Source organism: Brassica rapa, chromosome A09 (genome assembly GCF_000309985.2).
Source record: "Brassica rapa cultivar Chiifu-401-42 chromosome A09, CAAS_Brap_v3.01, whole genome shotgun sequence".
Taxonomy (NCBI): domain Eukaryota; kingdom Viridiplantae; phylum Streptophyta; class Magnoliopsida; order Brassicales; family Brassicaceae; genus Brassica; species Brassica rapa.
The window spans coordinates 44,599,942-44,624,084 of NC_024803.2; the positions used below are offsets into that span (position 1 = coordinate 44,599,942).

At 39.0% G+C, this 24,143-nt stretch overlaps 7 protein-coding genes across 16 annotated transcripts; 4 read left to right on the forward strand and 3 right to left on the reverse strand.

The window, feature by feature from the left end:
* The first annotated feature begins 205 nt into the window (after nucleotides 1–205).
* Nucleotides 206–2,050, forward strand: LOC103843700 (protein NETWORKED 3A). 6 transcript variants are annotated; one of them, XM_033279342.1, is made up of 3 exons: nucleotides 206–1,022; nucleotides 1,121–1,246; nucleotides 1,371–2,050. In XM_033279342.1, exons 2-3 carry the CDS (start codon nucleotides 1,162–1,164, stop codon nucleotides 1,970–1,972), a joined length of 687 nt encoding a protein of 228 aa, XP_033135233.1. In that variant the 5' UTR covers nucleotides 206–1,022; nucleotides 1,121–1,161; the 3' UTR covers nucleotides 1,973–2,050. The 6 variants fall into 6 exon arrangements, with proteins under 6 accessions (XP_033135233.1, XP_009118707.1, XP_033135231.1 ...); XM_009120459.3 differs by having other exon boundaries at nucleotides 1,134–1,246; XM_033279340.1 differs by having other exon boundaries at nucleotides 1,140–1,275; nucleotides 1,322–2,050.
* Nucleotides 2,015–5,961, reverse strand: LOC103843697 (putative DUF21 domain-containing protein At1g03270). 3 transcript variants are annotated; one of them, XM_009120456.3, is made up of 13 exons: nucleotides 5,123–5,961; nucleotides 4,797–4,873; nucleotides 4,586–4,669; nucleotides 4,336–4,449; nucleotides 3,974–4,057; nucleotides 3,743–3,814; nucleotides 3,507–3,574; nucleotides 3,259–3,346; nucleotides 3,099–3,172; nucleotides 2,636–3,026; nucleotides 2,503–2,549; nucleotides 2,352–2,412; nucleotides 2,015–2,281 (listed from the first exon to the last, which is right to left on the reverse strand). In XM_009120456.3, exons 1-13 carry the CDS (start codon nucleotides 5,361–5,363, stop codon nucleotides 2,174–2,176), a joined length of 1,509 nt encoding a protein of 502 aa, XP_009118704.1. In that variant the 5' UTR covers nucleotides 5,364–5,961; the 3' UTR covers nucleotides 2,015–2,173. The 3 variants fall into 3 exon arrangements, with proteins under 3 accessions (XP_009118704.1, XP_009118703.1, XP_009118705.1); XM_009120455.3 differs by having other exon boundaries at nucleotides 2,015–2,284; XM_009120457.3 differs by having other exon boundaries at nucleotides 2,028–2,273.
* A 268-nt stretch (nucleotides 5,962–6,229) lies between these two features.
* LOC103843701 (TVP38/TMEM64 family membrane protein slr0305) lies at nucleotides 6,230–9,058 on the forward strand. Its single transcript, XM_009120462.3, has 9 exons — nucleotides 6,230–6,618; nucleotides 6,953–7,014; nucleotides 7,154–7,208; nucleotides 7,321–7,419; nucleotides 7,618–7,704; nucleotides 7,858–7,974; nucleotides 8,221–8,313; nucleotides 8,544–8,574; nucleotides 8,731–9,058. The coding sequence occupies exons 1-9, from the start codon at nucleotides 6,517–6,519 to the stop codon at nucleotides 8,910–8,912; spliced, it is 828 nt and encodes a 275-aa protein (XP_009118710.1). The 5' UTR covers nucleotides 6,230–6,516; the 3' UTR covers nucleotides 8,913–9,058.
* Nucleotides 9,059–10,860: 1,802 nt separating this feature from the next.
* LOC103843703 (probable aspartic proteinase GIP2) lies at nucleotides 10,861–14,499 on the forward strand. Its single transcript, XM_009120463.3, has one exon. It carries the CDS (start codon nucleotides 13,050–13,052, stop codon nucleotides 14,346–14,348), a length of 1,299 nt encoding a protein of 432 aa, XP_009118711.1. The 5' UTR covers nucleotides 10,861–13,049; the 3' UTR covers nucleotides 14,349–14,499.
* Nucleotides 14,500–15,264: 765 nt separating this feature from the next.
* Nucleotides 15,265–17,184, forward strand: LOC103843705 (pre-mRNA-splicing factor 18). The gene is made up of 2 exons (XM_009120465.3): nucleotides 15,265–16,166; nucleotides 16,671–17,184. Exons 1-2 carry the CDS (start codon nucleotides 15,339–15,341, stop codon nucleotides 17,088–17,090), a joined length of 1,248 nt encoding a protein of 415 aa, XP_009118713.1. The 5' UTR covers nucleotides 15,265–15,338; the 3' UTR covers nucleotides 17,091–17,184.
* LOC103843704 (tRNA (guanine-N(7)-)-methyltransferase non-catalytic subunit wdr4) lies at nucleotides 17,144–19,404 on the reverse strand. Its single transcript, XM_009120464.3, has 10 exons — nucleotides 19,143–19,404; nucleotides 18,893–19,057; nucleotides 18,650–18,803; nucleotides 18,520–18,576; nucleotides 18,373–18,443; nucleotides 18,202–18,280; nucleotides 18,062–18,121; nucleotides 17,842–17,942; nucleotides 17,699–17,759; nucleotides 17,144–17,628 (listed from the first exon to the last, which is right to left on the reverse strand). Exons 1-10 carry the CDS (start codon nucleotides 19,268–19,270, stop codon nucleotides 17,272–17,274), a joined length of 1,233 nt encoding a protein of 410 aa, XP_009118712.1. The 5' UTR covers nucleotides 19,271–19,404; the 3' UTR covers nucleotides 17,144–17,271.
* Nucleotides 19,405–19,719: 315 nt separating this feature from the next.
* On the reverse strand, nucleotides 19,720–23,839 carry LOC103843706 (methylcrotonoyl-CoA carboxylase subunit alpha, mitochondrial). 3 transcript variants are annotated; one of them, XM_033279332.1, is made up of 15 exons: nucleotides 23,437–23,839; nucleotides 23,140–23,261; nucleotides 22,908–23,055; nucleotides 22,683–22,820; nucleotides 22,395–22,490; nucleotides 22,240–22,299; nucleotides 21,865–21,957; nucleotides 21,666–21,777; nucleotides 21,454–21,558; nucleotides 21,183–21,322; nucleotides 20,809–21,043; nucleotides 20,456–20,733; nucleotides 20,141–20,386; nucleotides 19,960–20,056; nucleotides 19,720–19,879 (listed from the first exon to the last, which is right to left on the reverse strand). In XM_033279332.1, exons 1-15 carry the CDS (start codon nucleotides 23,782–23,784, stop codon nucleotides 19,875–19,877), a joined length of 2,223 nt encoding a protein of 740 aa, XP_033135223.1. In that variant the 5' UTR covers nucleotides 23,785–23,839; the 3' UTR covers nucleotides 19,720–19,874. The 3 variants fall into 3 exon arrangements, with proteins under 3 accessions (XP_033135223.1, XP_009118714.1, XP_009118715.1); XM_009120466.3 differs by having other exon boundaries at nucleotides 21,183–21,319; nucleotides 23,437–23,838; XM_009120467.3 differs by lacking the exon at nucleotides 19,720–19,879 and having other exon boundaries at nucleotides 19,955–20,056; nucleotides 21,183–21,319.
* Nucleotides 23,840–24,143: the final 304 nt, after the last annotated feature.

The window sequence follows — 24,143 nt, forward strand, 5'->3', positions numbered from 1 at the left end:
CACCATCACTAGAATACGATAAGAGAACAATAAAAAAGCGATTAAGATATAAATACTGATTAAGAGCCTTTGATCCTAAACACTTGCTGCAAGCTTCACATCTTCCACTGTTTAGGATCATGGTCTTGTAAAACTCATATGAATATGGATAAGTACATCAATCTATAAAGAGTGCAAAATTTAAACACCATTAAACGTGATAGGCGTTTAAAGCCAAGATTAATTAGCATTATTATTTTTCTTCATTGTTTTTGTTCGTATTATTCACACTATAAGCATTGAAAGTTGAATCCTGTTTTGCCATATTTCTACTTAACATCAAAAACAACTATTCAAAGCATGGATTAATTACCATTAACATCCTTACAAACTTGTTGAAAAAGAGAGACAGGATTCAGTTTTCTTACATTCATCAACTTTTATTTTACTTTATTGTTTTTGTTCCAGTCTACACTATTAATATTTATTAATTTTTTTTTGTCACATTCTGTTCTTTATACTAAAACAAGCATGTAAAGTAGTGGCAAAGAGTTTATCGACCGTTGCATAAAATACCTTTTGCGTGTTAACGCTCGCCACGGCCCACATGGCCTGGTGGGGCCCATTAAGATAATTTTCGTCTCAATCAACTGAATGTAATCCCAAAGATACCCCTGTTCATAGCTCTAGCTCCATCGACAATGATATCTATCTCGTATAAACTGGGGGTGATAACGTAATTGACAAATATAAACAGAGTTGATGCTGCCATGTCATCCGCCGCTTAGATATCCAGGGGTATCTCTGTAAATTACAAGAAACTGCGCGCTTCTCTAACGACCATACGTGGCGAAATGCTACTGGCTAGAGAGTGATGTTTAACTATATAAAGACCACTAACCAAGAAGAATACATTCGATCTTATAATTCCTCTGTGACTGACTACAAAACAGAGAAGGTGAAGAAGAAGAAAGAAAGAAAGAAAGAAAGAAAGAAAGAAAGAGGAAAGAAACGGCGCCGTGTAAACGTAATCCTTCACCGAGGTTAGTAATCTCCGACTCTGAGCTTCTGTTCTCAGCTTTTCATGTTGTAGCTGTGAAGGATGAAACTTGTAAGCTGAAGAATCTCTGTTTTTATTTGGATTTTGAGTGGAGATTAAGCTTTTGAGAAGAGTGAAAGAAGATGGTGATGGAGTCATCAAAGTGGTGGTGGATTGGAAACCACAACACCACTAATTTCTCTCCTTGGCTTCATTCTACTCTCTCCGGTAACCTTCTTGTCTCTCTTTCTTGGCTCTGAGAAGAAGAAAAGAAATCTCTCTTTCCTCGGTTTGATTATATGGTTTCCAAAGGTGTTAACTTTTAATTGTAATTGTAATTGTAATTTTGAAGAGTTGGATAAGAAGACAAAGGATATGCTGAGAGTGGTCGATGAGGATGCGGATACTTTCGCCGCAAGAGCTGAGATGTATTACAAGAAGAGGCCTGAGCTTGTTGCCATGGTCGAAGATTTCTACCGTTCGCATCGCTCCTTAGCCGAGAGGCACGACTTGTTGCGACCCTCTTCTGTGCACAAACACGGCTCAGAGAAGCATCATGATAAATCATCAACTTGCGATGATGAGTCTTCTTGGTCCAAGGCTTGTGAGACTCATGACGACTACAACGCTGAGTCTGAAGTTGATGACGGTGAATCATCCTCAGTCGATTATGGTGGGAATTGTGAGATGCTGAAGGAAGAGATAGAGAGGCTGAGGGAGGAGAATAAGTTTTACAGCGAAATGGTGAGAGAGAGAGATGAAGAGAAGAGGGAAGCTATAAGGCAGATGAGTTTAGCGATAGACATGCTCAAAGAAGAGAACTCAGAGCTCAAGAGATGTGTTTCCTCTGTTGTTGTGAAGAGGAAGGTTAAGCTTGAAGGGTTTTGGGGGAGATTAGTAGGCAACTGGATCCTCTCAAAAACAGATTCTACTTCCAGAGAGAGAGTTTTATAGAAACCTAGAACTATCTAAATGACCTATATATATATATATATATATTTAAAAACACTTAAAACAAAACAAATTACACTCTTCCTTTTCTTTCCATTATTTCAACTTTGTATAGACACAACATACAACAAAGAGACGTGCCACAATAAAGAGAGGACACTGAACATTAAACTAACACAAGGTAAACAAAAAATATAGTATGTATTATCTATATGATTCTGCTAAAAGAGGCTCCGTGGTTTTTGATTTCTTGGTACTTCGTGCTTCTTTACCCACAAGCTTCTTCACCGTTACTCCTACCTTGCTTTGATACTCCTAACGCAACACACACAGTCACTAATCTTTGATTCAATACATATGTATCAATGGTTTTGATGCTTACCACTGGCGAAGCTCGTGTTATGGATGATACAGCCGCTGCTGCTGCAGCAGCCACGCGTACCCTGAAATGATGTCAGAATAGTTTTACTTTTTCAGTGAATCTTTTTAGTAAAATCTGTAGACTCAGAACTAAGTAAATATCATTACAATACCTTTTATGTACATCAATGTAAACGTCGGTTTCATCCACGATCTCTGCCTGCATTTCCAGTAAAATCACACAAAGCAAGTGTGATCAATATATAGGAAACATAAGCATAGAGTAGAGACTTTTGAAAGACATACTTGTAGAAGTTCTTCAAAGACATCTTCTAACGTGATGATGCCTATAACTTCTGCATCCTCGTTATCTTCCAACAAACGCGGCAAGTCCCACCTTGTCACAAGGCCGTTCTGTTGGAAATTTCTCCCCCTAGTTTCCACATGTGTTGGTGCTTTATCAATATCAACCACCACAACATCATGATGCCTTTCATCCACATGCTTAAGCAAAGGAGCTGTTAGAAGAGGACTCGAGTATGAGTTCATATATTCCTCCTTGGGTGGTTCCCCATTACTCATCAACTGCATGTTCTTCTTTTTATCTTTATCTTTGACCTTGACAACCGCGGCCATGTGACTGTTCCCCTTTTGAAACTCGTTGAGGATATCATACAATGGCATATCTGATGGAACCCTGCAAAGGCAACGTATGGGAGAACTTATACTTAATTCATGTGGAAAACACACTTAAGGAAACAAGATATACCTTGGGATCTTCCTGATGGAAACAGAACTTACTGATGTTTCTGTTTCCGCTCGTACAGTTAGAAGACTCTTAACCTAAGTAATAACATCATATACAGAAATAAATAAATCTAATAGAGCTCAGTGAAATGAAGCAATGCAAAAGTTTGACAGGGAGTTACCAATAGAAGCCCAATGATATTTTTTGGATTCCCTAAGTATACTGGGATCCGGCTATGTCCTCTGGAAAGTATTTTTCCAATTGTTTCCCTGCATTTTTTACAAGGTGAATATTCATGATCTCATATTAGTTACAGTATATTCAACAAATCAGCTAAATGGAGTTTCTCAAAACCCATTTTTCTTTGATAGATTTGACAAATAGAGAAAGAAAATCATCTAGAAAAGACCAACTCTAAGCTTAACTCACCAGTTTAGCTTTGTAGTTACATCCAAGGAAAATGTTGATTCAATTGGCGTCATAGCCTCCTCAGCTGTCTGAGCTTCCAGGAAACGAAAGCGTGTGAATTAGATTAGTGGAAGTAATCTTGAAGCAGTAAAAAAAATATTAATGTAGTTTCAATACCAAGCCTCATGCTAACCATTTCATTGTAAACATAACTTATTCTGATTAGTAATGCAATCATGGCTAATGCAAATCCTTACCTTCTCACTCAGATCAAGGGCTCCGCTTATAATCATTGTTTCCTCGTGTGTCAGTTCACCTCCCTTACCAGCCTATGTTGCAAAGAAGCAGTATGTCAATGGAAGCTGGGAAAGAAAAGTACTTTTTGATTATAAATTAACTTGACAAAACAGATAGGGGTTACATCACAAATTCGCCTTTTTTTTCTATCCTGGTTTCGTTTGATTGTTAGATCATAAAAGAGAAACTACCTCCTGGCTGTGCATTGAGACAAGTGCTTTCAGCTGAGCTCGCCTAAACAGTGTGTCATTATGCCCAATTACCGCATCAAGAACCTGAGGTTGATAGAAGTAAACACCCTCAGCTACATAACACTCTGACATCTATAAATGCATCCACTTGTCTAGGTGATATAATCAATGCAATTAGCTTCAACAAGTAACACTTCATAATGACATCTATTATATTAAATACAAGGTCCAACAAATTCCACATTTTTTTCTATACTGGTAGCATAGCTTATTGAATATTGTAGCAACTAGATCCATTGTGGTTTATTGACATTTAGTGCTGTTGACAAAGAAAGATTTGTCTACAAAAAAAAAAACACCACCTTGCCTATAGGGTAAGCGATAGGATAGCAGAGTATCATCAAAATGCGAACCAGCCACAAAAAGTTAGCCCCAACAGCAAGCCCATACCTCGAGCATATCGCTTGTGGAATTATCTGCTTGTAACATAGTTTTTGTATCAGCTAAAGATAGAAAGTTCTGAATAAAAGACAAACTTGAATGTGTGTTTCAAAAAAAAAAAGAGAATAAAAGAGAAACTAGCACCAAAGAAGGCAAAACAAAAAAGGTTACCTCCCCAAAAGCAAGAACAAAAGTAACAGAGAGCAAAACAGCCACAAAGGGATGGAAGATCTTATCAAGACATATAGGAAGTGCCTGGAAAAAGGAATAAAAACAAAATCTTTCAATAATAATAACTGCAATAATGTATTATCCTAATAATGAGGTTCACACAATTAGTAGTTTATAGCCGTAAATCAAGAAACAAATCAAGTGTTTGTACCTCCATGGCAGCTGCATTGCATAGAAGCAGAGTCACAAGCAGTTGATGCTGCTTCTTAACCACTGGTAAGATAGCAGCTACAATATATACAAATTCAAGTAACTCCAATTACAGCCAAATTTACAAAATACTCAATAAAACGACAATAAAAAAACAAATTCAAGTAACTCCAATTACAGCCAAATTAACAAAATACTCAATATAAAGACAAAAAATTTATATTAATTCTACCGTTACAAATCAAGCAAGTTATGTATGTTTCAATCAAAGCATCGATTTTTTTTAACCGTGGAGTAATTAAAGAAGAGAAAAAGACAAGACCGTACCGGCTTGTTTTTTCTCGGAGGAGGAACCACTCTGCTGGAGAATCTCGAGCTCGACGAGACCAAGGGACATTAATCCGAGCGTTAAGCCAGACATTATCCCGGCGAAGAGAACGAGGAGACACGCTACACCGACGACGACGAACCACCACGGGGAACCGAATCGGATGTCTTCCGCCTCGAAGACAAAGCTGTTCAACGAATAAGCTGCTTTTACGAGGACTACCATGCTCAGAACACCCATTTTGTCGTTTTCCTCAGCTTCGATTTGGTCGAAACAAACAGCGACGGAGCTCGAGAGAGAGGGGACTTATGATGTGAAATGTTTTTTTTGGTTAGAAGGAAGACAGTGATACGGGGATACATGGACCTACCGACACGTCAGCAATCAACATGCGTTTTCTCCTCTCTTTTTTATTCAGCCGTTACTCATGCGTCTTTATAAAATTGATTTGCTGACTACTCGTATAGTTTATTTGTGAAGAGCAACGTGATAGCTATGAATTACTTAGCTTTCATAATAGATAGACATGTATTAAACGGTCACCTTCCACGGTTTTAACGCCCCGAGAAGGATACACCAGTGCACTTGCCTCTTGCCCCCACAGTCCATCACACAACTCTTGAGTTCTTCCAAAATATCATTTGGATTGTTTTGCATTTAAATTACTTAAAAAAATCAAATTTCAAGTTTTAAAATTCAGTAAAATGTTGCTGGAAATAAAATTAGAAACCTCAGAATTTGTTAGATAATAAACTGAAACGAGTGTTCTCTCATAATACTAGTATACTAGTGTAAGAATCCTAAACTAATTGTCATTACTAGAGCTGGAGACATTGCCCACCTCTCTAACGAGAACCCAAAGGATCAAAACTCGGGAGGCTATAGCATTTTGTGCTTGTTCTTCAATGGTCAACGTGAATGATTAACAATTAAGTAATTAGATTCCCCTTATTTTCTTAATTAAACAAAAAAAAACACAAATACCCAATAATAAACTTTGTTTGGGCTTTAGGCAGTTATCTACAAGCCCAAACTTTGGGCCTAAAGAAAATGTTCGCGGAAAAAAAAAGTTTTTCTACAGTGAAACTAGAACGAGAGAGAGAGACGCAAACAGAATCTCAAGATCGAAGTAACACTGATGAATTCGAAGGATTGAAAGCAACAATCTCTCAATCGATTTCTGCAATTCAGCGGAGATAGAGGCGACGCAGTGTGAAGCATATCTCCAGAATCGGGGAAGAGGAGGCATACAAATCTGGCGAAAGTGGAGGGGTTAAGAGCGAGGCCGTGGCTCAAGCCAGGATCTTATGCAAATGGAGATCAATACGACTACGACGGCGATGAGGGTGACCATTCGAGGCCTTGGTGGCGCCGACGCCTCAGATCCTTGTATATGGCGGCGAGTTCCTTTACTCCGTCCACTTTCCGGATAGCAATCTCGCTCCTCCTCCTTGTCGCTATCGGCACCGCGTTCATTTTTCTCCCCGTTGAACAGGCAATTTCTCTATCACACTATCCACGCGTGTACTTGTAGCTTTAGGTGAATCGATAATCGTCGGTGGCGAATAGAATGGAGTACTGCTGCTGGAACTCGCTAGATCGCTGTTTATCTGTTTGGTGATAGTGTTGTTAGGTAGTTACTAGCTAGATTGTTTACACTATGAATCACATTTTGCGAGCATCTGTTGTTTGAAGGTAGCAACAAAATTTCGATTTTCTTATGAATTTAATCGGGAATTTTGCTAGACCTGGTAGTAGAGAGTAGTGATAGATCAGAAGAATGGTAATATGTATGATTTAGAATCATTGTTTTTGTTCACTTTCTGCAGAAATTGAAGGACTTCTTGTTATGGATTAAGGAAGATCTTGGACCCTTTGGTCCACTTGCGTTGTAAGCTTCTTCTCAAGCTTGCTACTTTCTTTTGTTCTCTTCTTTTTAAATTTAATGTCCCACCTCGAATATGTTTACTTTGCCGACATTGTGCTCTGGCTGCCTTTAATAATCTTACCCTTCTCACTGAAAATTGCAGGGCTTTGGCTTATATTCCCCTCACAATTGTGGCGGTTCCTGCTTCTGTACTTACGGTAGGTTTCAATTCATAACTATGTATGAGATAGAGGGTGTGCTTCTATGGTACAACATGGTATACTCGGGCTTTTTATCTTTGTTCTGATAGTTATGATTTGGTTTCGGCAGCTAGGGGGTGGTTATCTTTTTGGCCTCCCAGTTGGATTTGTAGCCGACTCTCTTGGAGCTACGTTGGGTGCAACAGCAGCATTTCTACTTGGTAGAACGGTATGTCTCTTTGATAACATAGTATATGATTCTGTAATTTATATTTCCTCTTGCAATGGCTAACCAGATAAGTAATTGATTCATGTTTCTTTTGCATCTTCACAACTAGGCAATCAAACTATGTGTGGCTCTTTCCTATCTTAACTATCTCATTGTCGCTAATGATTTTTTTTTTTTTGTCTTTCTGGTATCATGCAGATTGGTAAATCTTATGTCACCTCAAAAATAAAGCATTACCCAAAGTTTCAAGCTGTTTCCGTTGCAATTCAGAGATCTGGCTTCAAGGTATGAAAGTAGCTTTCTCTCAATTAATTGACAATTCGTTTTTATTCATACAAGCTATACCTGGGACCAACAGTATGGCATGGTATCTTAAATCTCTGGCTACGATTTAATTGTTGACTACTAACTACATGTTAATATTTTCTTCCTGTACAGATAGTTTTGCTGCTACGTGTTGTCCCCATTCTGCCCTTCAATATGTTGAATTACCTCCTATCTGTCACCCCGGTTCGCCTAGGGGAATACATGCTGGCCACTTGGTTGGGAATGATGGTACTGACACATTCTCTTGCATGTTGGCCATTATGTACATTGATAGTTGTTGAAGGATAGCCTAGTTATTTGATCTTTGTTTTTGCACCCAAGAACTGATCTGTCTTTGGAGGTTGGTAGTTGTGTGTAACTCAAATGGGCATGCGTTCTATGTACCCAGTTCATGGATAGCATGCATGTGAAACTGTTGATTGCTTAGATTATCCATGATTATGACTAACCTTCTGAAATGTTTTAATGTAACAGCCCATTACGTTTGCGCTAGTTTATGTTGGAACTACTCTGAAAGATCTGTCTGATATTACACATGGATGGCATGAAGTGTCAGTTTTTCGTTGGGTAAGATTTTGCTCATTTTTTTCTACTTGGCTGCTAATTTTCTATGGTATTATATGCACTTTTCTGTTGCTTATTTTCTATCGGATTACATCTCTGGGATCTGAAATATTAGAGAATTTCTCTTGAATATCCTAAGGATAATGATTTTTTCATAACAAAGTCTTAACTGTACTATTGCAGTTATGCAAATCTGATATTTCTTTCTTCCACATTGTGTCTTGTGAATGTAGGTACTAATGATGGTTGGCATTGCTCTAGCTGGTGAGTCTCTTATGTAATCATTTCCAAATATATATATATAGTAGAAACAAACTGGGTGGTGTTTGTTTTGACCCGACATTTGTGACCTGGTCTGGTAACAAAAACCTTGTATAGATATTGTCTGATCTAATCAAAGTATTGTTTACAATGGTGCAGTAATTCTGATAATATGCGTAACAAGAGTGGCGAAGTCATCATTGGAGAAAGCATTGGCTGAGAATGCAATTGATACATTAGATGGGAAGAAGAATGATGACACATCCATGCTCCCCATTGCAGAACCACCACCACCAACGGATCATCTACACGAACCTCTCGACATCAGAATCGACCCATAAGAAAGAACAAACAAAAGGAACCAAACCTCTTGAGTTTGTAAATTTTCCAGAGATTTTTTTACCGAGGGAGAATATTATTTGATAACGTTTTGTATAGCCCATAATAATACATAGATTCACCGTTTAAGTAAGTCGTTCCTTTTTCACTTGCTTATTTTTATTTACTTAGCATTTACAGATTCATGTAAAAAAAAAGAGAGCATAGTTAACCCGAATTAACTTGAAAATTCGATGGAGTACTAATTAGAGGAAGGGGCTCTTTATGCAGCCAAAAGATTTTGATTTGGTTATCCCTCGATGTGGTCTTGTTAGTAAGCTAAGCTGTATTGTACTCTCGTTAATTGTATTATGCCAATTATATTATGCCATGGACATTATGTATGCTTAAATGATTACTGTGGTTATTAGTTCTTTCAGATGGAAGATAACTCGGTTGAATTTGATTAGGCCAGTAACAGATTAGTGTTTGTTCCCCGTTATTGGGCCTTAGCGCTAACTGTGCTAACTTTTCTTTTTCAGTCAAAACCTGTGCCAAACTTTTTTTTTTCTGGTCAAAACCTATGCCAACTTGAATCTATTTGATCATTTCCTCAAAAGGAAAACAAATCAGTGGGTACATGTGGTTGTCTTGAAAAGACCAGATGTTAATTTATGAAATAATATCACTCAGAGTCACTTTTCATCTTTTAATATCATGATAGGTCACTTTCTTCTACAAGGACACTTTATTTCAACTTTGTAGTTCATTGTTAACTGATTCAATTTAATCTTAAAGACATAGTTGACTAACCTAACTACACATGTGGCGGGACTTAACCTCAGCCACACATCTCTCATACCTCTCAACGGCTAAGATCATCCATTCCACATCTTGACAAGACATATATCTGTCTAATTTTTCAACCATCAGATTTACTTTTGTTTTTTTAATATGAATGGTCAAGATAAATCCAATGATATTTAGTTAATTACTCTTGATTCATCTTCTTCGTCGTTACTTTTTTTTTACAGATGAATCCAAAATCTTATATTATTGTCCATAATCTCTTAGATAATTGTTTCTAGACTTGATGTGTAGTAACATAACAACGACGCCGCAGCAAAGAAGTCTCATCGTCACCAAATTCTTTACCGCCATAGACGCCATCTCTCCACTTGTGGAAGCTAAAGGCTACCGCCAAGTAGTCAACAGCACCGAAAACTTAGCAGTCTATGCTTACGGATAGTGTATGGAAGATCTTCACAAGAAAGAGTTGGACTTGTGTTTTGCTCAGATCAAAGTTAAATCCCTCGTTGCTTAATCGTGTGAACATGTTTAAAAATACATTTGTATGTGTACACCAAGAATATATATTTGTATGTGTACACCAAGAATATATATTTCAATATATAATCGTGTACATGTTACACAAATAAAATTGTGTACAGTATAACTATAACGATTGTACATATGTAGACATATGACATAGTCATGGATATTGTTATAAGGTTGTACATATGGATACCTTATAACAGTGTACATATAGATACTACTATATGGTTTTGTACATATTTGGAGGCTATTTCATTTTACAGTAAGTTTTATTTTTTTATCAGTATCAATCATTTTGTTTAGACAGCTTCATACTTAATAATTTATTCATATGTAAATTGATATTGACTAAGAAAACGTGTCATACAAAAATAATGATGCTTTCTGAAATATCAAATGTATCAAAATTGCAAATAGTGTACACAACTAATTCAAAAAGAAAAGTATTGAAATTGCAGTAGTTATTGCTATACATAGAACTTGAGGCACATTAACTTCACCTCCTCTTGAACAGTGCTAAGAGTGATTCCACTACTATCAACAACGTTTAGCTGATAACCAATCATGAGCTGGACTCAAAACAATCTGCATTTTCCATGAACTTTACAAGCACCTTTTGATTCTGTACACACATACACATAATATCATACAATGGTTGTACATGTGGATATCATTATAACCGTGTACACATGGATATTATTATATGGTTGTACATCTATTTTCACATATACTTATGAGACAAAGGTTTCACACAAAAGTAATGCCGCTTGCTAAAACATCATGGTACATATCAACACTCAAAAATGTCTACACACCAAGTTTTTTACATGTGTACACGCACACATACAAGCTCTAGTATACTGTTTACATATCCACACTCAAACATGCATGCCTACATACTAAGTTTTCTACGTGTGTACACGCAGACGCTACTAAATATGTACACCATCGCGCAGACACTATAATTTGAATATTAACAAAACAATAATACAACAGTCACTTTACAATTGCAGAAACACCAAAGGAAATTGAACTCTTTTATGCTAAGAGACTACGAGTTATAGAACCAACAAAAAACCAATAACTGACTTCTTCTACCTTAGTTGATAACAACAACTAGCAAGAGTGTTTTTGACCAAAGAATTACATAAGGAAGATCCACCAAAAAAAAACGAAGACAAAACTCTGCACATGATAAAACTTTAGGGACAAAACAAAAAAAAGGAAGAACTTGAAGGACTAACGGTTAAATTATGAGAAAATTATCCATTGTCGCTGAGCTCTCGATCCAGAGAACCCGAGTGACGACGACTCTGGATGGCAACGGCGGTGGAGCTGGGCGCGGTGGAACGACGTGGAGGTATTGCTTGTACGGCGGATGAGGCAGCGACTAGGAGATCCCATGGTGGAGAAGTTTGCCATGGCAGATTGGCGCAGACGTGAGTCGGCGGTGAGAAGCAGGTCACGGAGGAGGGTCAGATAGCACGGCGAGTAGGAGCTGTGGTGTATACAACAGGTGGAACCAAGAATTGAAGACCATAGAGCTTGGCGTGGAGGAGCTATGGCGTAGACGAGAGAGGAATCAAGTAGACGAGATGTTATTATCAAACAACGTCTCCGTCGTCGTACTTTTGTTTCCGGCCGATAACTGCGTTTACATTCTTTGTCTTGGTAATTGTGATAAGAAGATAAGAATTTGTAGTTAAAAAAAATGTCGTGAAAATTAAAAAATTTATTATTGTTTTGGTTTCACCATTTTAAACAAATTCAAAATTCAAATTATTCTAACTGAAAAAAAAAAGTAAACCGAAAGTCATCATCTAGTTTCGCTTAGTTGAGGGCAAGAGGGTCAATAAACACTAAAAACTACCTCCGTAGTAATAAGTGTCTTAGAATGTAATAAAAAGACATAAAGTGTCTTAGAATGAAAATAACTCTTAATTTATTTACTGTTGAACAGAATAGAAATTACATTTAAATATTCGATTGACTGTATGATTGCACGTAAGCTACTAACGTGTGTATATGTTGTTTAACATACATATCAATAAACTGATGTGACCCGTAATTGATGTGTGTGCCAGTTTTATTATTATGATATACTGATCTCTTTAATACTAGTCTCTTCAAGAACGTTGAGTCTATTACTATCGAATCTTTTAATTGTTTTGCTAACTTAGCAAATTGATTCAATATAAAAAGAAGGAAAGGTCAAAAGGTCAAGAAAGGCACCCACTCACCTGGCTTGCATTACCTCTGACCATCCAGGCATCCACGGTGTTTCCTGTCTCTTTCAAATATATTTATTTCCTCTGTTATTGGTCAAGTAGGAATTATTTAATCAGCAAGTAACACAACATTTTTATTGTTAATTAACATATATTCGGTAATCTTATACGATACAAAAACTAAAGATCGAAAACCCTGTCAAATGGAGAAATAAAATCCGACAGTTGGATAAAACTCAAATGAGACCATTGTTTTTAGTTTATTTTCATAATATATAAAAATAGGTTTATGAGACAAAATAATATTAATATTTAATTGCAACTTAACCAAAAGCTAGCAAAACAAATTTTGGAATTTAAATTACACATTAATCTAAAAATAATTGTATAAACCGAACAAAAAAACAAAGACACTAAATTTGATTTGTGTCATCTTCACATGTGTTGTATCTGGAAAGTCATTGTCATCAAAGTCAATAACGTGACACTATTATGATATCCAACTAGCCGCCACATTAAAAAAAGACCACAATGTTGCTATAAATACACACAGTGAGACCAGTACTTATCATCAGCACTTCACATTCATCTCTAATAATGGCTGCCTCTCCGACCATTTTCTCCTTCCTTTTCCTTTTCTTCTTCTCACTCTCATCTGCTCAACAATCATTCCGACCAAAAGCTCTCCTTCTCCCCGTCACAAAAGACAAATCCACCAACCAATACACAACCGTCATCAACCAGCGCACTCCCCTCGTCGCCGCCTCCGTCGTCTTCGACCTCGGTGGTCGAAACCTCTGGGTCGACTGCGACAAAGACTACGTCTCCTCCACCTACCGCTCCCCTCGCTGCAACTCCGCCGTGTGCTCACGAACCGGCTCCACCGGCTGCGGCACGTGCTTCTCCCCTCCGAGACCTGGCTGTAGCAACAACACTTGCAGCTTAATCCCAGATAACACCGTCACGGGAACAGCCACCTCCGGAGAAGTTGCTACAGACGTTGTGTCGATTCAGTCAACTAACGGCGTTAACCCGGGTCGGGTCGTTAAAATCCCCAATTTGATATTTGGATGCGGAGCAACGTTTTTGCTCAAAGGACTTGCAACTGGAACCGTCGGTATGGCTGGTATGGGACGCCACAATAGCGGTTTACCGTTGCAGTTTGCGTCCGCGTTTAGCTTCAACCGTAAATTCGCAGTGTGTCTTACTTCGGGAAGAGGAGTTGCCTTCTTTGGTAACGGACCTTACGTTTTCCTCCCTGGAATTCAAATCTCGAATCTCCAAACGACGCCGCTTCTTATTAACCCTGTGAGCACTGCTTCTGCGTATTCGCAAGGCGAGAAGTCTACAGAGTATTTCATCGGCGTCACTGACATCAAAATCGCCGATAAGTCCGTTACGTTCAACAAAACGCTTCTGAAGATCGACGGGACTACCGGATTCGGAGGAACAAAGATCAGCACGGTGGATCCGTACACCGTGATGGAGACGACGATCTTTAACAAATTCAGAATGGCGTTCGTGAAAGCAGCCGCCGCGATGAACATCACTCGAGTACCGTCCGTGAAACCTTTCGGCGCGTGTTTCAGCACGAAGAACGTATTCGGAACGCGGGTTGGATACTCCGTGCCGGCTATTCAGCTTGTGCTTCACAGCAACGACGTCGTTTGGAGGATCAACGGAGCTAACTCGATGGTGAGCGTTAGCCGTGATGTCATCTGTTTGGGTTTCGTTGACGGAGGAGTCAACGCAAGAACCTCTGTGGTGATCGGAGGGTTACAGCTGGAAGATAACTTGATCGAATTTGATTTGGCGAGTAACCGATTAAGCTTTAGTTCCACGTTATTGGGGCTTCGCACTAATTGTGCCAACTTCAACTTCACTTCCACCGCTTGATATGTTATGTAAGAAGCTGATGAATGATTTTAATAACTTGATTCGAATAATGGAATGAGTGACTATGATATATTGTTGTTGTTTTTCTGTGATTTTGTATTGGTTCTTTTCTGCATATCAATAAAAAAAACGACAAGAGAATAAAAGTTGATTACATAAACTAAAGGTGAATACTAATGTTTAAATCTGCAGTGAAAAATACCTCCAAAATCAAAGTATGACACTATGCCCAGACCAACAAAATCAAACCGGTTTACTAAGAAACCATGTCTTGCACACCAGTTTCAGCCATCTTCTCCGAATCTTCTTGTGTTAACAGAGTTTTCCTGCCCAAAGTCCCCGCCTTATCGTATGGTTGAGACATTTTCCTTAGAAACTGGAGCGAGCTCAAAAGAATTCAACTACTGGATTCTGAATACTTACGGCTTCTTGAGAAACAAGTAATGTTTTGAGGTTTACCTCTCGGGAAAATGTGGATAGCCATGTCAGTGCTTAGATTCAAGTGTGCATCTCGCAGATGTGAAAGCATCCAACCTGGTAACTTGGACCGCTTATCATGACGGCTATATCTGCATGTTTAAACATAAATGGCAGGTTTTTTAATAGACCAACATGAACATGTCTGTCTCGGTTCTGTCATACAAATTTCTTCCTATTTCTAAGTAACAGACAATGTGGATCTTTCTAACACTCGAGGTTAATATATATGATGTGGACAGAGAATCACAAGAACCTTAACGATTAGAGTTGAAGGACCATATATCATTACTCCATAATAATCAGCCTTTGACTGGATTATTTAAATGGGCTAACTTTTATTTTTTATCAGCAACGGGGTAAATAAAATCAAATTAAGCCCATTTACATTTGGGCTTAAGACAATGATTACGTCATCTATATATAATTGTTATTTGAATAAAAACTATTTAACTATCATATCATCAGTCATCGCCCAATCCTCGGCGGCGATTCGATTAAAGAAACATTCCGATGGATTTGCTCAGGCAAGAGATTCTGAAGAAGAGGCAGTCTCTCTCCGAGGAAGCTGGTGGCAAGAAGTTCTACAAACGATCCGATATCGAGCAGAAGAAACTCCAGAAGCTTCGCGAGGAAGAGCGACGCGAGCACGAGCTCAAGGCCCAGCGACGATCCGCCGCCGCCGTATCTATCAGCGGTGGTAAACAATCCGGCGATTCATCTGCTCCTGGCTCTTCCACGGCGTCGGAGACAGCTGCGATCGCTGATTCCAAATCCCTAACCGACGAGAAGAACATCGAAACCCTAGATCTTCCGAGGCATGAAGTGATTCGCAGATTGAGAATCCTCAAGCAGCCGATGACTCTCTTCGGGGAAGACGATCAAGCTCGTCTCGATCGGCTCAAGTACGTGTTGAAGGAAGGCTTGTTCGACGTCGACAGCGATGTCACCGATGGACAGACGAATGATTTCTTGCGGGACATCTCCGAGCTGAAGAAGCGGCAGAAGAGTGGGATCATGATGGGAGATAGGAAGAGGAAGAAGAGTAGTAGAGATGAGGAAGGTGATAGAGGGGAAGCGAGGGATGATGATGAGATTAGTGGCGAGTCTAGTGATGTTGATGCTGATAAGGATTTGAAGCGTTTGAAGTCTAACTTCGAGGAGCTTTGTGATGAGGATAAGATTCTTGTGTTCTATAAGAAGCTGTTGATTGAGTGGAAGCAGGAGCTTGATGCTGTGGAGAACACTGAGAGGAGAACTGCTAAAGGGAAGAAGAATGTAGCCACTTTTAAGCAGTGTGCTAGGTATCTTACTCCTCTCTTCAACTTGTGCAGGAAGAAGGTATAAAGCATAATCCTTTTTTTGCTTTTGCTTGCTGTTTTGGTGTAACTCGTAGACTTGTTGTGTGAATGTGAACTTATATAAGGTAGCAACTTGTTATGTAGATTATCTATGTTTTAAGCATTTGGACATTGACTATTTCAGTTCTATGGTAGCGTAGTGAACTATGTTGTTTAAACTTAGTTTGGGTTCAAACACAGATGCACAACGACTGGGTTTCTTTAGCTTGAGTACTTTTGGTTTCAGATATGGTGACAAGAAAAGAGTTTTGGATAATTCTAATGCTACTTAAACATTTAAGATGTAGAATGGCTAGTTGCAATCTGTTTCTTTAGTAACCTTGAGCTTAGCATTGAGGCTTTTGTGTTATCTACCATTTAGTAACTCCAGAAGATTTTGGTGCAAAGCAAGTTTCTCACTTTCTGTCTTATATTAAGGATAATATAAACGCTTTACATTGAAGTTTTATGAGCTCTCCGGGACTTATATGTTTACAAATTGCAGGGTTTGCCATCTGATATTCGACAAGCTTTGATGGTGATGGTTAACCATTGCATAAAGCGAGACTACCTCGCTGCAATGGATCACTACATCAAACTAGCCATAGGAAACGCACCGTGGCCTATCGGGGTGACTATGGTTGGTATCCACGAACGTTCCGCGCGAGAGAAGATTCACACCAACAGTGTTGCTCACATCATGAACGACGAGACCACTCGCAAGTATCTTCAGTCGGTTAAAAGACTGATGACGTTCTGCCAAAGACGTTATCCAACTATGCCTTCTAAAGCCGTTGAGTTCAATAGCTTAGCCAACGGAAGTGATTTACAGTCTCTGCTCGCTGAAGAGAGGTACTTTGGTGGTGATCGTGGACAAGTCTCGGAAGAGAGACTACGCCTCATGGCTCCCCAGAACGACAATTAATGTTTACATCTTTACTGTGTTGTAATGTCTTAACCTTTTCTAAGATTGTAATGAAAGATTAACTAATGTATCTTATAAAGTATCTTCTTTAGTAGTTGACAATGATGAAAGTCACAAAAAAACATAATGATAAGCTTCAAAACAAGATTCAGCCTAAAGCAAGTTCAGCAGATTGCAACTACTAGTTGATGGTTTTCTTATCGTTTCTTGATCTTTTCCTGAACTCTCTCTTCTCTTCAGAGTATTGCTTCTTCATCAAAAGGCTGGACATTGCTGTTCTCACAGCTTCTGATGCAGCAATCATTACACTCTCTTCTATTGAAGCTTTACCTTGCAGTTTCTCCAACAGTTTTGCCCCTCCGGGAATTTGCTCATCTTCAAGGATTGAAGATTTTTCAGACTCAATACAGGAGATGACACGAACTCTTGAATAACCAGGCTGGTTAGACCCACTTGAGGCTCCTGATACCATCCATAGTGTAGATGTGCTTACAGAAATACTTGTGGGGATGAAACTTTCTCCAGGGATTTGTATCACCTGAAAGATAAATCACCCGGTTAAATTATGGTTATGATGATGTTACATGAACTGCTTATAAGTGTCATACCTTTGTGATGGAGAGAGTATGAGCTGACAAGTCACAGCTAAGCAATAATATTCCTTGAAAACTGCATTCAGCATTGGTAAAAATAATCAAACATTTGATATCTTAAAGAAACATAAAAAGCGGTCAAACAAAACTAGACTTGCCTTTGAATAGCCACTGCTGCAAGAGAAGAATCAGGGATAGCGCATAGATCAGTAACTGTGACTTGCGTTTGCTCGGTTTCATTAGATTCCAAATGTCCAGCCTTCAATAAGCAAACAGCAATAAAAGAAGAACAAATGAATTACTTCTCCAACTGAAATAACATAACCAAATGGTCCCATGTGACAAACTGACAAAACAAATTAAGTGTGAAACTTTTACCACTGTGCTAACTTCACATGTGTCCAGAAGAGATCCAGATGTTATATCCCACAATCGCACCTAAAAAATCGGTATTAAGGAATGTAAAGCATCAGTCACTGGTCTTAAAATACATGAACAAAGATGTAAAGATGACTTACAGTTGAATCTCCACTTCCAGACATTAGGTAGCTTTGAGTAAGCTCTGGACTGGAGACAAAAGCTATGCAGGTGACGAACCTAACCAGGGTTTTAAAACAAAACGTTAAACCAACTGTTAAGTAATAAATCCTCGAGATGAGATGACATGTTTGCCTTAAACTCTCACTCACTCTGTATGTCCAAGACAAAAGCTCTGTATTTCATGAGCCCCTTGTAGAGGCTCCTCAGGAAAAACAGTCACCTGTGATGGTAAACATACTCACTACTATAAGACCAATCCAAACAAAACGGCACAACATTTGATTACACTAGCTTACCCTTATCTTAAAGTCCCGATCAGCACTAAGTATATATCGACCATCAGGGGAAAACTCCTATAAACAAGAACAGATCAGGTTGAGAGACAAACACAGCTTCTGTAAAAGAATAAAACTAGATCTTACTTACCAAGCTAGTAATAATACTACAATAATGCGAAAGCAGCGACACACCCTTGATCCCACCCAGCTCGACCACCCATACAACACCAAACTTATCCGCATAGCATACATACGAATCATCGTGGCTTATAGCAACCGCAGTAACTCTTTTCTCAGAACATCTGCCATTGTTATTATTACACAAGATTACGAAAACATTCTTAGGAATCAATACTCTAGAAAAAAAAAAATGATTACTAATGTAACTTACATGGTGTTGAGACAGCGCCAAGACTCAGCAGACCAAATCTTAACGAGCTTGTCATCGCCCGTAGACACAAAAAGCTTTCCACTTGCGCTATAGCGAATAGCTCTAACGGAATCTTTATGGAAGGATTCGTTAGATTCGTCCACTAAAGTAACTGGACTATTGTCTCTGTGGATAATAACATTCAATTGGTAAAACTAAATGTTTTGAATTTGAGATAGGATTGATTTTGAAAGGAAGGCAATGAGATTACATGAGATTGAACACACGAAGATCCGAACCGACGGTGACAGCGATAGATTTTTGAGATGGATGAACTGATATCAATGCAGGAGCAACATCGATAAGTTTGTTCTGTTCTTCGATTTGAGGTTCTTCCATTGTTACACAGACGGACGGTCGGAAGGACAGTAGATTTAGGGTTTAAGATGGATTTTATTACTTGATCTGTTTAAGGTCTAATCGTTTTGTCGTTAGAGTTGTTGTTAAACTGTGTTTGTTGGTAAGAATTATATTAACTTTTATTAAAGGATAATTTGTTTGTCGGCCCATGTTGTGATAAGGTTCAGCTAATGGGCCACGCGTATCGGCCCATAATAATGCACGCCACCTGTTCGATGAAATGTCTGTGAGAATATGTACGAGACAGTTTCCTTGAGTTCTACATATCAGCTGAGAAGTACGACTCGAAGGATACAATGGTAAAACTCCAAAACTTCAGAGCTGAGGCTCAGGTCAAAAAGAGTGAACCTGGTTTAACTTTCAAGAAATGGCTCGGTCTATCTTGATTATTGTTTATTGTAATTACCATTTGTAGTTTAATCTTAGCCTGAAGAGGAAGCAGCATAAACATTTGATAAAAGCTTGGAGTTTATTAATCTTTTGTAAGATTTCAGTTTATATATACACATCCAAATTGCTTATTAGTTCAGGTTTCGTGTAAACTAGCGGATGGGTTCGATCAATAGCGTGTAACCGTGTTTATTTACCCTGCAAAGATTTGTGAAACGGGTGGAGTTAATTAAAAAGTCTGAAAGGAGAAAAAAGGTTTAACACTAAATTATACTAACCTTTGATCCTGAATAGAGCACTTCCATCTGAAACCTGTTGGCCTGCTTTAACTTTGAGGTCCTGTATGCTTCCAGAAGACGGTGCTTTCACAACATGCTATTAAAGGAAATTATACTATAATTAGTTTACAGTCTGTTATATGAAATAGCATATGCGTTAAGAAGAGATTTGTATACTAACCTCCATCTTCATTGCCTCCATGACTAATACTGGTTGACCTTGATCTACTTTGGCTTCGTTTTCGACCAGGACCTTCACTACCAAACCAGCCATGGGGGCCACAACGGTTCCTGGAGGGTGTGATGATGTTTCTGAGCTCGTTCTGTGTTGGACACCTTCTTCATCTCCAGAGAATTCAATCCCAACCTTCTGCTTGAACTGGTGGTGTTCTGAACCGCGCCATATATGGATGTGTTTATAACCATCCTGGTACCAAAAACAAACTTCATAAGCAGCAGTTTCACGAGAGTTTGAACATGATGCTGATGGTTATACCTTCAAGTACGCGGCTATAGTAACGTTCATGCTCAACCCGGCCGCTTCAACTCTAAAATCGCAGTTTCCTCCTGCTCGAGTTACTCTGACTTCTAAACTTGGAGAATCACTGCCTTCCTGTATGAGATAGCTTCCATCTGGTTGATTTATTACGCCGAGTGATACAAGGTTCGAGCCAGTTCCCTCGCATTCGTTGTCCCACTCAAGCTCAATCGTTTGCTTGGCTTCATGATGGACTCTAAAAGGAGGATGAGAATGCCATATTGATGGAAGCTTCCCTGTATGAGTTTACACAAAAATAAATTAAATCATGTAACTTGTAAAGAAGAGACTTAAGACTCATGTGAACTGACCATGGTTACTTTCATTCCAAGAAGAATGCTCGATTGCGGATACACAAGCAGCTACCAAAGCTGCACTATGCTTAGCTGCCTTGTATGCCATTTCCGCTGCAGCTGGATTGCTTTCATCAGCGAATAGATCGGTTCTATGGTGCTCTATAAAATGAGTTTCTACGTTGCCCACTGCAAACTCTTTGTGACTAGCAAGTTTTTGAAGGAAATTTATGTTTGTAGGTACACCTGCTACCTGTCAACAAAAGATATCTCATGTAATTACTGAGAAGGCATGTGAGAGAATCTGGAAGAAGTTTCTTTAAAAAAAAAATCATAAATGAAACTATTCAGGACTTGACAAAATGTTGTTAATTGGAGTCTACGGGATGTACCTGAAAGTTAGACAAGCAGTCCTTAAGTTTCACTAAAGCTTCGCCGCGATTGCCTCCAGATACAACAAGCTTTGCAATCATAGGATCATAGTGCATGCTAACAGTGTCTCCTTGCTCAACTCCAGTTTCCACCCGAACTGCTAGAGAAAAAAAGGTTCAACATGAAAGAGGTTCTCAACAAGACAAGAACAGGGTCTGATGTCTGACAGATAAGAATTTTCTTTTCAAACGATGGAAGAATAAACAGCTTTATATATATAACCAACGGCACCTGATGATGAGACTGCAACAGGGCGATAATGATTGAGGACTCCAGTTGCAGGAAGAAATCCCTTTGGAACATTTTCAGCATATATCCTCGCCTCAAAGGCATGACCTGCCAAGAGATACATATACTGGTCAAAATGATGAATCAACACCTGAAAATTAATAAATTCAATAAGAAAAATATTTTCCATTTACGGCAAGGAGGAAGAGAGATACCTAACAATGGCACCTCGGCTTGGCTAATGGGGAGAGGTTCCCCATTGGCAACACGAATCTGCCATTCCACAAGATCTTGACCAACAATCATCTCAGTTACAGGATGCTCAACCTAAGAAGGATTATCAATGTTCTTTTAGATAATCAAATGTTTAATGAGGTAACTAACTTTGGTTATACAGATAAATGAAAGAATCACCTGGAGACGGGTGTTCATCTCCATAAAATAAAATTGATCAGACTCAGTGTCAACTATGAACTCCACCGTCCCAGCATTGTAATATCCAACTGCCTTTAAATATCAGAAGGTAACAGAATATAAGTGCTTCTTGTGGAAGTTGAAGTGAGAGATATAGCCTAGCAAGAAGAGGTGTCAAATGACTACACATCAATGGAACTCACATTAACAAATGTAAACTTTTAAGTCATGATCAAATATTAGTAACGCAAGGGACGTGTACTATAAGTAAATGCAATAAAAAAGAAGATTATAATCAAACAATTTCGACTAAGATTTCTCACTAAAAATTCACTACACCTATAAAAGATGAAAAAGCAGGATTAAAAGTTATACCCGTGCAGCAGAGACAGCAGCTTGGCCTAAGCTAGCCCGGAACTTTTCAGATATATTAGGCTGCACAAGTAGAGTTTCAATCAAACTCATATCCATTCCATTCATGCTAGAAAAGATATAAACCAATAACAGAAAGAACACACAGTCAATATTACCGCAGGAGCTTCTTCAATAATCTTTTGGTGTCTTCTTTGTACACTGCAATCCCTTTCGTAAAGATGAAGAACATTCCCATGTTTGTCACCAAATACCTGAAAACAGTGTAAACACAGAAGGAAAATTAATTAAATTGATAGAAAAAGTGAAGATCAGAAACGGTTTCTCTATGAATATGTCATAACTTAATCCATATAGCTCAAAGCCTCAAACAGAAGTACATATAGAAAACCAAACTAAGACATATGTTTTCCTTCTATTCAGAATAATTGGGTCTAAACCAGTACCTGGACTTCTATATGCCTCGGTCGAGTGATGTATTTCTCGAGAAGAATTGTGTTAACGCCAAAAGAAGCAGCAGCCTCACGTTGAGCCCCCAAAAACGAGTCAGCAAAATCCTTCTCACTTTGCACTATCCTCATTCCCTAAAAAACAAAAGCTTACTTTGCCTCAGAACCAATAAATGTTAATAGAGTAGTTAACTTATTTGATCAATGATCATAACATCATACCTTTCCCCCACCTCCATGTGTTGGTTTGATTATAATAGGGTATCCAATCTTTCCCGCTTCTGACTTCATATGATCAATATCTTGCTCATGGCCATGATACCCAGGCACGAGAGGAACTCCAGCAGCCCCCATTATTCTCTTGGATGCACTGAATACATACAGGTGAAGAAGAAGTTCTTCAAGCGATGATCATAAAAGACAGCTCGTGCAAAAAAAGAAGTATGAAGGTAACCTTTTATCACCCATGTCTCTAATTGCAGATGCTGGAGGTCCAATGAATGTTAGTCCCGAATCTTCACAGAGCTGAGCAAAGTCCGAACTTTCCGACAAGAACCCGTAGCCAGGGTGTATTGCCTAATTATAATTCAAAAAAAAAAAACATCAGGTAACAACAGTCTTATGAACACAACAGATGATGAATCTTAAGCCAATCATAGCAACTAATCAAAGTTCAAGTTCCATAAAGTTCGCTCCTTTATTCCACGGAAGTCTCTAAAACTAATCAATAAACTAAAATGAAGACTCACACCTGTGCGCCGGTTCGAGCCGCTGCCTCCATGATAGCGGCGGCGCTGAGGTAACTGAGCCGAGCCGGAGGAGGGCCGATTCGTACGGCCTCGTCGGCAGATTTCACGTGGAGAGAGTCTCTGTCAGCGTCGCTGTAAACAGCGACGGTCTGAATCCCTAGACGCTTCGCAGTTCTCATGATCCGGCAAGCGATCTCGCCTCTGTTCGCCACTAGAACCTTCTCGATACACTGCTCATTAGGCTTGACCGAAGATCTTCCAGAAGATGAAGAGCCGGAGATGTATCTGACGAGGATCGAGTAACTTTTCCGGCGAACGTCACGGCGAAGTGCCCATATCGTCATCGACATTTGATCTCGATTTCGAATTTTCCGAGTGAAGACAAGTGTGACTCAGCAACTGTAGATAAAAGGAAGAAGGCGAGGTTACTGTAGTCATTTCCTTAGATTAATCAGCAATAAATAATGACGTGGCATGCTTTGTCGTGGGATTGGTCCTCGAGTGGATATGCGTCTGATGTTGCGCTTGCGTTGCGTCTCTACCCTCTCGCTTGACCCAACTTTATCCGTATGGGCCTCCATATTTCATGATGGGCCGATCATTACGATGCATTCTACGAGGCTTAATTATAAATTTTGGAATATTGTCATTTTTACAATGATGTTATTAGGGATTGTATGAATTTCCACTTGGTCTGACTAGTTAGGGA